This window comes from Tenebrio molitor, chromosome 4 (genome assembly GCF_963966145.1).
Source record: "Tenebrio molitor chromosome 4, icTenMoli1.1, whole genome shotgun sequence".
Lineage (NCBI taxonomy): Eukaryota > Metazoa > Arthropoda > Insecta > Coleoptera > Tenebrionidae > Tenebrio > Tenebrio molitor.
Genome location: NC_091049.1, coordinates 22,524,721 through 22,536,863, shown reverse-complemented (window position 1 = coordinate 22,536,863; position 12,143 = coordinate 22,524,721). Strand labels below are relative to the sequence as shown.

Sequence of the window (12,143 nt, the reverse complement as noted above, 5' to 3'; positions counted from 1 at the left end):
TTGAAGCATACTCGTTAGTTGCTTTCATTATAAATGCTTTCGATTTTTCTCCTACAATAACTCAATTATTGTTTTTGCATTTTGGCATTGGGTATCAAGTTTGTAGAATGAACGAATACTTAGATTTACTTTTGTAGAACTCTGGTGTACCTACTACTCTTGGGTTGTAATTGTTTAATTTATCTACGAGTATGAGCAACATTTTTAACATCTGGACAAAAGATATTCCTTTACTAATGGTGCTGGAGAATGCTAGCTAGGATTGACTTGATGGCAATAACTCAATTAAACAATCGCATAATCTTATAATTTGATTAAAAGTTATGTACAATAAATAATCTTATTAATATTTACAATATAAATCTGTCTTTATTTACAGGAGATTTTCGTCCACTTGAAACGTGATATTACCATGTTTTTCACTTCGGACTAGAATGGAAAGAATACGATCGACTAGTGACCTACAACTCTTGAAAATAGTTAGTTTATAGTAGTGTGTGCATGGAAGAAGAGTGCATCGTTTCCAATAGAATTTTTAACATCTACAATCATTTTTAATAGCCTAACCCTACCAGATTCTGTTCTAAATACTAATGAAGTGTTTCAGTTGATTGATGATCACACGACTCAAATGATTGTTAGTTTAATGATTGTACAGTGGTCGAAAATGATATAGTAATCGCTTTTACAAAGTCAACAGACCGTCAGAACTTACAGTTTCTCACCAAAGAAACTTTTCGGGGAAGAAATATCTTCATTCATCGTTGAAACATCTAATAGCACAAAGATTAGTTATCTTAAAATTTGTCAGAAATCGATGACACTAATTAAAGTTAAAAATCAATAACAAACAATTTAAGAAAATGTAGTTTTGTGAGAAACTGTCTTACGTTACATTTGTGTCCTGTAGAAACCTGTTTGTGCCTAACTCTCTAATAACTGGAAGTGGATAGGAGTGAGCAATTTTTTTGGTACGTTTTCCCTATTTCTATCTTTTCTTACCATTATTTTTCCCTTCCAAATTGCCTGTTACTCAAAGAAATGTTATTGATTTCCAAAGAGTATTTCTCTTTGCTGTCATACATGTAGGTATTTATTTTCATCATTTTTTTACTGGAATTCTAAATTGTAGGTACTCTTCACGGTACTACTTTTCCAGATTTTGATGGAAATGAAGAGTAAGTCAGAAGAATGACAGCAAAGAGAAACAAAAGTGTTAGTCTCTTCCGCAGGTGTAACTAAACCGAACTGGTAGCTTGATGCGAAGTACAATGACTGTCCGAAGAACAGACAGATAGTGGTACTGGACTATATGAGGTGTTATAATCTGTACAATTCAAATATAACCTAGAACTAGTCCGATCGCATTCAGGACACGATCTTTTCTTCTTTTTACTTCTTCTGAACAAGTCATAGGCACATCTGAAACAGAATTTCAAATTAAATACAATTCTTACAAAACAAACAGATTAAATAATAAAGAAGAGAGGGAAAATAATTAAAAAAAAAACAGAATGTATAGCCGGAACGTTATAGATGTGGATTGGGGACTTGTCGTTAAGTTGGCACTACCAGCAAAAGTAACTAGGCACGCCTAGAAGTTATTTGGAATTTATGACAGATCTCACTAACGCATATGCCATTCACGATGTTTTGGCATAAGGGGAGGCTATGATTTCATTTTTTAACGTTGGATACATGTTTGATTTCTGTCATCTCTGCTGTCACTAAAGTGCCTGACATGCGGACCTATCAAAATGAACGTAACATGTTGCCGAATTTACCGTAATCATAATTAAGCGACATTAAAACGTATTGATGGTGTTTGTATTAGACTGCAGGATATATTTTCAGTAAGTTACAATGAAGTCAAGTTTTTTTTTGTGTATAAATTGAATCGTAGGTGAGTACAAGATAAATATGTAGCACAGATAGTGAAGGAAGAAACAACGACCCAATTGAAATGGCACAGGGGTTTTGTAAGCCCTATTATAACTTCGCGATAGAGTTGTGAATTTATGGCTTGAGTCTATTTTAAAATGTACTCCTGAAATTTGCCAACATTTTTGTAGATATTGTGAAGAACTTATTTCGGAAGATTGGGCAAAATTAATGGGAAATCTTTCATTTGAAAACGTTCTTCCTTTAATAATTTCATTAGGAGAATCTGACTCGGAATTTGATGCAGGTAATGATGATTCAGAATTTTCTAATGAAATTATGGAAGTTGAATAGTTTTGTTCTTTTTTTTGTCATGGACGATGGGTGTGTAAATATTTTGCAGAAAGATTCGAATAAAGTAAGGCTTAATAAGTAGGTACAAGATTTTATACAATCTAGTTCTAGGAACGTTTTGGTTAAAATAAAAAATTCATTGACAAGTTACTAACTGGTTGGTTAAGACACTGTATAGGTGGGTTATCTAAGTGGTGCAGGAGCCACTTTAACTTTCGGTCCCGGTCCCTACTATTCTGTAGTCTGTTCAAGTCAGTTTCCTGTTTTGTTAAATTGGATTAAAAATGTGTGAGTATTTTATATTGCAAACTAGTAAAACTGACAACAATGCACTAGACAATGACGCAGTTTATAACCTCAAACTTAGAAAAAAATAACCTAATTCAACAGACAGCTTTACTGCCAACTTAAATGCACTTTTTCCATAGCCTCCCCTTATGCCAAAACATCGTGAATGGCATATACGTACTATTGCAAGCAAAAAAGTGGGAGATCTTGTCCTTGTCTTGACTTTTAATGTGAAATGACACTTATGTGTTTCTAACCCTACTTTGAATTGATTGACGTTGTCATTAAGTATTGTAGGTTGTAGGGAATGAGTGTAAGTAAGCACGTAGTAAATATTTATTTCATGCAAAGTCCCAATCAATATCTACCTATTATCAAAAGAAGAGGGCATTTGGAAAAGGAAAACAGGAGTTTAAAATAAATTTTTAAACTGTCAGCTAGAATAGTGTCAAATTTCTATGGCAATATTCAAAGGCAAAATGACAATAAAGCTTGAACTACATCGAATTTTTCAAAACTGACAGATGTTTGATGTTCCACTTTGTTTGCTCTCAATGGTACAGTTTAATCATAAGTTTTAAGCGACCTTGAGTTTGACAATCCACATCTAAAACGTTTGTACTATAGAATAACTAAAAATTTATTTCACTTGACACATTCCATATATTTTTTTTTTGTTTTTTTGTATTCTGTTCGTGGAGGTTTGTTTTTCACAAAAAATGCGTCAATGACAAGCTCCGACGGAAGTTTCCGAATTATAATAAATTAAATCACCCACCTTGCATGTAAGATATGAGCGCAGGGCAGAGCTTCGAGTGAGTCGCTTTCGAGGCCGTAAGGAGAACCGCAACCTCCACACATCAGATCTAGGTCCTGCTGAAGTCGAAAAGCAACCCTTTCGTGGTGGAGCTTTTGGTCCTCATCACCGAGGGCGTGGTAGATGCGGGACAACCGCATTCTCACCGTACGCACCAACAGCTACAAGACAATATATTTTAGGAGGTAGTGGCGGAGCTTGTGGAAATGATACTTTAGCACCGACAGAACTAGCTACTTCTAACAGTCTTGTGTTGAATTCTAATGGTCGGCAGTTGCAAATTTTGTGTTGGAGTCTGAGGGCTTCCAGACACCGAGCCGCCCCATCCATCGACTCCATCTGGATGACGCGGTCGCCCATCGCCGCCGCTGAACCCATTGCCGTTTCGTATTGCCTAAAGGCTTTCTATCAAACATAAAGAAAGCTTTCATAATATACTTTCATTAAGTATTAACATTATTTTCGTAGCATAAAATAAAGAAACGAGGGAAACGTTACCGGTTGAAGGGGTGAGGTAGAATTTATTGATTTTTGCCCAAAATTAAACCTTCACATCAAAAATAATTCAGCAGAGCTTGGTTCATCCGTCAGTTTGCATTTGCACGCTTCCGATCTTTATACAAGTAATGTAGAAAAAAAAACTTTTTACTCCAGGATTCTTGTAATTTGTTGGATGAGCAAACACAAAAATTCACGAAAATATTTACTTAATCTGAAGAGTTTAGATTCTTTTCTTTACAATACAATACATAACTAGGTCACTGGATATTGTATGTATGTACTTAGTAGTAGGCGTTGAAGGTTGAAGTGTCGATTGTGAACGTACCACTCGTGTAAAAACGTACGATTTAGACAGCTGATCCGTGATCCGTAATCCGTACAGTGCGTTCACAATCGACCCTTGAACGCCTACTATGAGGCGAAATTTAAAAAAACACACGATACAATGTAACGCTAACATTATATTTTTAAAAATTTTGAAATGTAAAAACTGAAATTTAGTTTGCGTTTAAAACGTTTTTTAAAAATGATGCTTTACTAGTATTCCCAGCCTATCAATGCATTTTTCCATTACCGTTTAATTATGATGAAAATTTGCGTTGGAGGAAATTGTTACCTACATCTTTCACTGTAGCTCGTTATGGAAACTAATCTATACAGGGTATTTTCGAAGTTGAGGCGTTCCTTATAACACGAGGTACTATACATAATTCTTAAGAATTTTAGCCTAAATCTTCTTAGTACATTTTTATTCGAACGCACATCTGCAATTTAAAACTATGTAAAACGTGATTAAATCTTATCGACTACTGGATTCAGTAGATTCTTTTAATATTATGTCGACGGACCCAAAATATCCGGAGTTTGGTAAAAAGTTAAGACTATTTTCCAGTATTTCAATACTTAAGAGCAGACGCCTCTTAACGGCTCTAAAACAAAATGAGCAGATAACGAACCGTTGCCCTAGACAACACATTCAACGTCACATTTCTGACAGGTCTTGAAAAATTTGTCAAAATTGTCAAAAGCAAATGCGAAACCATTTTTAAAAGATTTGGAAGCTTCAGGGACGTCGTTTCAAAAAAAAAAAAATTGTATGCAACTTGTTTCTGGGTAAATTGGGCTTTTCTAATTGCCCTCGAGGCCTTAAAACCCTCGCTACGCTCGTGTTTTAATTTTGTCCCTCGGGCGATTAGAAAAGCCCAATTTACACAGAAATTCGTTGCATAAATAACTATTAACTCCCTTTTCAATCATATCATGGGGCTCAAAAAGAAAGTCTTTCTCCTTGAAGGCCAAAATCTAACTAACAACTAACCGAATTTGCAGCTAAGCAGCTTCACAAAAAATTAGTATTCGGCAGTTAGCCCAAATTTTCAAAGTGGAAAAAACCCAAATTAGTGTCATTTTGAAACAAAAAATCACACTGAAGAAATTATGGGAACAGAATGGGAATTTGGAAAGGAAGCGGAATTTCTACAAAAAAGATTAAACCAAAATCAGTAAACCAATCACAAACACGCAAAGCCTGACAACATAACCTCTTTTGTTCGGAATTTTGTTAATCCAAGTTTTGTTGTGAAAAACTGTTTTTCGTGAGTTCCCTGTTGGGCTAATTTTGTATACTTCGTCTAGCGACAGATTGGGAGATTTTAATAGTTATTTACACAATTAGTGGGATAAAAGCAATATTACAGGATTCGAGTGTGAAGATTGCAGATAACGAGGGCGTTAGCCCGAGTTCATCTGTAATCACACGAGTTTCCTGTAATATGCTTTAGCCCACGTGTTATGTACAAAATTTTATCTAAGACCGCCCCGAATAACAAAAAAAAGGTAAATCTTATTTATTTCCGCCAGTTTCATTACACCACTCAGTGGAATAATGACTTACTTATCCCACTGAGTGGGGTAATGAAGCTCACTTATCCCATTGAGTGGAGTAATGAAATGCGTCCGGTAATGAAGTTCCTTATTCCACTCAAATGAGTGGGATAAGTGTCATTTATCCCACGGGATTAGATAAATTGTATTAAATTAACCCAACACTACAAAATGCACTAGAATATATTAATGAGAGCATAATTTCAGGGCAAAAATGTTACTGCTTGAAGGATATATTTCAAATTTTACGTGCGCTAGGTTTTACTTTCTCTACGTAGTATTTAGTGATCTTTATGTCAACCAATCTCTCGCTGGACAAACTTTAGAAATTATTGTTTCAGTAATTTTAATAGTTATGAAAAATAGTGATGCAGATAGATAATAAGCGTGTTCCATTTACAAGTGAGGTGAGTGTAGATATATGTGAGGTAAGGTGAGCCACTCAGATGATCTTAGAAGCAATTTCTAGTGCTAATGGAACGACAATTGGTGATTTCTACTCACACTCACTTATGAGTCCGTGTTTGACATTTAACCATAACTTAAGTGTCAAGGCATCTCATTAAATATGAGATTGACATAGAATAAAGATATCCTTTACTTTATATTTTATTACTATCCTAAATTAAAAATCAAAAAATATTATTGTTATAAAAATTTTGTGTTTGGGTATTTGTGGAGACCCTGGGGCTCTCGCCCCGGCTGCCCCGTGGTAAATCCGGCTCTGAATTACCCGCCAGTCGATGTTAACAATTAACAAACCACAAAACTAACCTAACAAATTAGCCACATTTCCCCCTCCACTATCTGATCAAAATTCTTAGTTCGAAGCTTGCTCGAGAGGTAACTCAGTAGGGCTGAAGGGGGAGGTAAAAATCTTACTTTGCCTCAATCAGCTGATTTCAAATGGAACACTACATTAAAGTGAGGCGAAGTGAGGTGAGGTAAGATTATCTAAGATTCAGCATAAAAGGAACGCTACTAATGATAGGTATAATCTATTCATTTTGATTGTGACCACTCCCTAGTAACTTTTCAGTTGCTATGTTATTGATAGGGAATTTTAGATAACACTAAATCCAGCCGCAGTTGGCAACTCTCAGAGGCGCCGTTTTGACAGAAACGTCACGCTCACAGAAGACAGAACGGAGGACGACTTGCGCAAACGTTTTTCGACGTACACTGTGCGCATATCTATAAAATTGAGTTTTGGTACAAAATTTTAGAATTCAAAAAGAAAATGCCACGTCGTCTTCTCAAAGTTGGGACCAAACGGTTAATATTGACTTGTTTCGGGACATTTATTGAAGCCAACGGGAAAACAACTCACAAAGACTAACATCACCAATAAAGTTACCTAACTCTATTTGTGCTTTTTTGTAGTACATTTTGGCTAGTAAGTGTTGTAGTTTGATACCTTCTGCCTTTTTATCCCCTGTAAATTATTTTTTTGTACTTTCTGTCTGATTAGTTTTTATCTGAAAATATTTGTATTAATCAATGCTAATTGAAAGTTCTGATTACCTTTAGCAGGTAATCCCCAGGCATTTTTCGCGTTTGTCTTACTGCCAAATGACCATTTCCTTCGTTCTTCATTAATATCGAGAATTGCATGAGGTGATTCCGAAGTTTTTACGTTAAATAATCTGTACCTGGATATAACCCCACTTTTTAACAGACGTGATCACAGAATTAGACAGACGTTTTTAGTTTCTTCTACTTCAAATATTGATTTTCGTTATTAATATTGATAAATACATTAAAATCATTGGTTTACTGCCATGGTCAAGTTTTGACAATTCTGACATTTTCACATCATGTTCACACCACACAAATATTTAGTGTAAAACGTATGCAGCACACAGCTAAACAGCGCCTACTATGTTTTTCGTTCTGGTCACAATCAAAGTGAATAGATATTATCTACAGTTTACGTTAATATAACCTCATTTTTTACTCTTGTCATTCTTTTGTCATTTTGATTTATTTACATTAAAAAATAGTGATTTGTGGCATAATAAGGGGTAGGCAGCAGGTGAAAGCGATGATTTAAATACACTTACTGCAATTAACTCAAAATTTAAAAAATGACAAAAAAATGCTGCCCGAAATTTCAATTCCGCGATTCTATTTTATGATCATGGAAAAAATCAGATTCAACACGCATGAGCAAACCTGCATTTAATCACGAGTATGGAAGTTGGGCGTCTGAGCCGAAGGCGAGGACCCCAACCGTACGAGTTTGCTCACTTGTATTGAAAATAGCTATTAATTACCTAAATTTGGCTGTTTGAATTTTACAATTGTACGAATTAATCTATGAGTTGACGTGTACCTATCACGTGTCTGCATTGTTTGCACGGAAAGTAAAAAGCTCAGCTTTCCCCACAGCCAATAAAATATTCTCCAGTCTGTATATTCCATTATTCATTCAGTGTAGAACTCTAAGTGAAAACTGTCTAAACAGAAAAAGCCATCTTACGTTAATGTCCGCCTTCTTCCTGTAGATGTCCCCCATGATGCGTATACTCCTGGCATAGGTCGCTTGATCTCCCGAAACCAAAGCTAATCTCGTCGCCTCCTACGAATTCGTTCTACAGTTATTGTTATTCCTCCTCGATACGCCCGTGCACCCTAATCTTACCGAACAATAATCGTGAGCATCCCCCAGCTCCCCTTGCTTCCTCAACGCCGACGCCATCTGCAAGAGCGCGGCCCTGTGGTGTCTGGAGTTGAGATCGCCCAACTGCAGGGACCTGGACAGGTCGTACGCCTTGGAGGCGTACTTGGCGCTCTTGTCGGCGTCTTGCAGCCTGCTGAACAACTCCGACAACCCGACGTACACCTGCAGCTCCAGCGCGTTGTCGTGAACGGCCTGGGCGATGCGGTGGGCGTGCTGGAAGCTGTCCAGGGCCTTGTTGAAGCCGGCCAGTTCCAAGTAGACGGAGCCCACGGTGAGGTGGACGTGGCCGGCGGTGGTGCACTGCTCGCATTCGTTGTACAAGGAGTGACGGGCGTATGCCAGGGCTCTGGTGGAGTAAACCAAATTAGTAGCGAAAGAGAAATAAAAAGCGACAAAAAGCGAGGCCGGGCTTCTGGAGGATCGCTCAACTCGTGACAGGATTATTGCGCAGAAAATCTAGTAAGTTGTTCGTCTGTGTGGAAAGGAGAATAATTTTGTAACAAGACGTAGAACGTGATGAATAATGTAGCAAACGTCAAACCTCACATTTGTGGATTCATTCGTGATGAAATATATCAATTTTTCATAAAATTCTTTTTGTGGTCTTCTGAGTTTTTCCCCTGAGTGAGTAGTCGATCAGCTTTTATACTTCTAACATAATTAATGATTGCCCTTATAAAAAATATCTGAAAAATGCGTCGATGCTTATTTTTAATTTCAGAGAAATAAACGTATCGATTTTGTGTTCAAAGCTTTATTGCAAAGCTTCACATTACCATATGCGCAGTTAGAACTCCACTTGAAAAAGTCAGCACTTTTTTCTATGGATTCGTAAAAGGCGTATTACAAGATGTTGCAGATTCAGAGAATGTCGCCATCCTGCTTGCTACAATTCTAAATACTTTGTGTAAAAAAATTGTTCAGATCGCTTCAAAAAATGCGCCAATTTAATACAGCGCCTCGGTGGGTTCTTTCAGAACTACCAGCTTTCAACAGTAGAGTAGAGTCGTCATAATTTGTTATTTGCTTTGGTAGGCAGATTTTTGTTGCTTTGTGGATTCCATTAGTGATTTTTGTGAAAGAGAACGCGACAAAAAAGAGCGACAATGTCTTCAAGTCATCTGAGATGAAAAATTTCATTGATAATGTGGGTATAAAAACTGATTTTCTTAATACAAAATAAAACCTACTAAGGTAAGTTTATACTGAGAGATAATTGACGTTGTTGTAAATACGTCAAAGATCGAATTCAAGAAAAGTCAGAATCACAAACAAAATTTGTGAAAACGTGCGGCGTAACTTCAACCACACTAGAAAGTGTTGGATTCTCTCATGGTCTGTCACCTTGGAAATAACTGCGCGAAGGCGGAGCGATAAACCAGTGAAAATTCTGTAAATGAAAACTAAAAACGTCGACTACTTTACATGCAAATAGACGAGAGAGAGACGACAGCATTTGCGCAAATATGAGTCATAGCCCATGAGAAAATCCAACATCTATAACAGCAATGATGAAGAGGTTTTGCGAGAAACTTCACCAAAAAATGTTGCATAATATGGCAAATCCACTCATCATTTTCTTCGTTCCTGTTTCGACAATATTTTGGATTTTGGAACAGATGGAACTGGATTGCGAACGGCCACCCATCCAAATATTAACAACTCTCAGTGTTGCTTAACCTCTGCGATCGAACGATTAGAGCTTTCACGTGGTAGTGCTGCTGTATTATTATTATTCAGGTCCACCCGGTACTCAGGCTGAGCTTCGTCGTCACAAGTAATAACGAGGTGATGCAAATTCTTGATCTATTTATTATTATTCATTGGGTAAATTTACCCCGTTCTAAAATATTTATGAGCAGGTTATCATCGTCTGTTTCACAATTTAATGATGTCGACGGTTTCATTATGTTCATTAGAGCTTAAATTTTAAATGCGTATCAGCATGTTCTCATCGCAGAATTCCGATTGTGTCTTCCTCTCCATCGAAAAACGGAAAACAGATTTTCTAAAAGGTCTTGAGTGTAATTTGCGTTTTGTAATGTAATGTTTTATCATTTTCCAACAAGTTTTCTGTGAAACTTTGATGAACCTGTTCAATTCTAACCTCACTTTTTGATTGTTTCTACATATTTTTATCTGGTTTGTATCAAATTTATTTATAACATTTTTTATTAATTGCAAAATTCTTTTCTGTCCGATTTTCTTTTTTGTGTCAAGGCTTCGTTTTGCAGAAACTCTTATTATCACCTGAACTGGACAAAACACCTTTGAATTTAATTTAAAAGTAATCAGGAGGAGCTAATTGGCTGTGACGATAATAAAAAGACATCATTATTTTGAACACAGCAATTATACAAAATAAGTATAATGTAAATTTCTCACTTTACCAGTTTCGCACTCGTTCGTTTTTTTTTTTATTAGTGCCTTCTCTAATTGGGATCTTTTAATTCATCTTGTTGCAATTTCTTGTCATTTTATTATATTCAGCTGTATAAAGCGAATTCGAAACTTCCTTTGTTAAGTTTTGTTCCATATAATGATAAATCTCCTTTAATTAATTAAAATCTAACAGGAACGTTAACAAGCACCGGAGCACAGTAAAAACCGGCATTAAATAAGTCATTAATCATAAAAGACCGAATCGGAAAGAAACAGGAATACCGTCTTTATGCTAATCTTGTCATCCTTCATCTAAATTAGTTGAAGGACAATGAGCAACGACGTTGCTGGATGTGAAGTCGGGTTTGGCGATGTTTTGTAATTTATCACCGCGTCAGGGTAAGGGTCAGCTTTGGTTATTGCCATGTCATATAATTATGTTAATCTAGCTTAAACGGAAATGACAGGGTTCTTGTAAGTACAAATGTAATGTTGATATTAATTTTTTACTATTTTTGACAAAATTACAGTTGATCCCGAGGTCAGTCGAGGTGCTTGTTTATTCAAGGTATAGAACGTGGCGCAGAGCGAACATCTTCTGGAATGCCAAAATCACAGAGCAAGAGCTAATATGAAGAATATCAGCTGCGTAAAATTGATTAGTGCTCAATGTTTAGGAATACTTTACGAGTGATAATGAGCCCGACGGAATTGGAAATGCAACCCACAATACATTTCCAATGAAAATCTAGATTTTGAAATTAAAATATCCAGCTTTTCTTTGCAAATGTATTGTGGGTTGCATTTTGAATTCAGGCGGGCTCATTATCACTCGTGAAATACCCTGTATTTAAAAAAAATCCTTTTCAGTACTTAAGTCTCTTGTTTCTTTTCATACGATTTATTTTCTAACTTTATTTAGTTGGTTTTCTGTATTTTTAAGGTGACGAAAAATTATTTGTAGGATCTGGATTTAATAAAGACACCTTTCACTGAACGGATGACCAGCTATGGCTAGCACCCCTACTGACCATCACCGCCTTTGCATGGGGCAACGGGCTGACACTTCAGCGTCCCTCAATACTTAGTAAGCTACAAAAGTGAAATTTTACAGGAGAAACAAAAATCGTTTTGCGTCTTTTTAACTCAATTCGTGTAGGTACTTGATTTTTTTTAATGTATTAAAGTTCAGTACACTAGATTTTAATTCATGCATGCTTTACAACAAAAAAATAATACCAAGGCGGTGATGGTCAGTCAAGGTGCTCATAAATGAAATTCAACCTTAAATCTTTTACACAAAAATGTGCTAATAAATTGGTTGATAAATACACAGATTTGCATTTAAATAAT

The 12,143-nt window shown here is 36.2% G+C and overlaps 1 protein-coding gene across 1 annotated transcript in view; it reads right to left on the bottom strand.

Annotated features, from left to right (window-relative positions):
• Positions 1-292: 292 nt before the first annotated feature.
• Positions 293-12,143, bottom strand: part of LOC138128182 (43 kDa receptor-associated protein of the synapse homolog) — a 33,635-nt gene continuing 21,784 nt past the window's right edge. The window contains exons 5-9 of the mRNA XM_069044365.1: positions 8,370-8,754; positions 8,208-8,306; positions 3,554-3,745; positions 3,302-3,501; positions 293-1,422 (exon numbers count right to left, since the gene is read on the bottom strand). Of these exons, the coding sequence (XP_068900466.1) occupies positions 1,239-1,422; positions 3,302-3,501; positions 3,554-3,745; positions 8,208-8,306; positions 8,370-8,754 (1,060 nt within the window). The 3' untranslated portion in view covers positions 293-1,238. The remainder of the gene's footprint in view (positions 1,423-3,301; positions 3,502-3,553; positions 3,746-8,207; positions 8,307-8,369; positions 8,755-12,143) is intronic.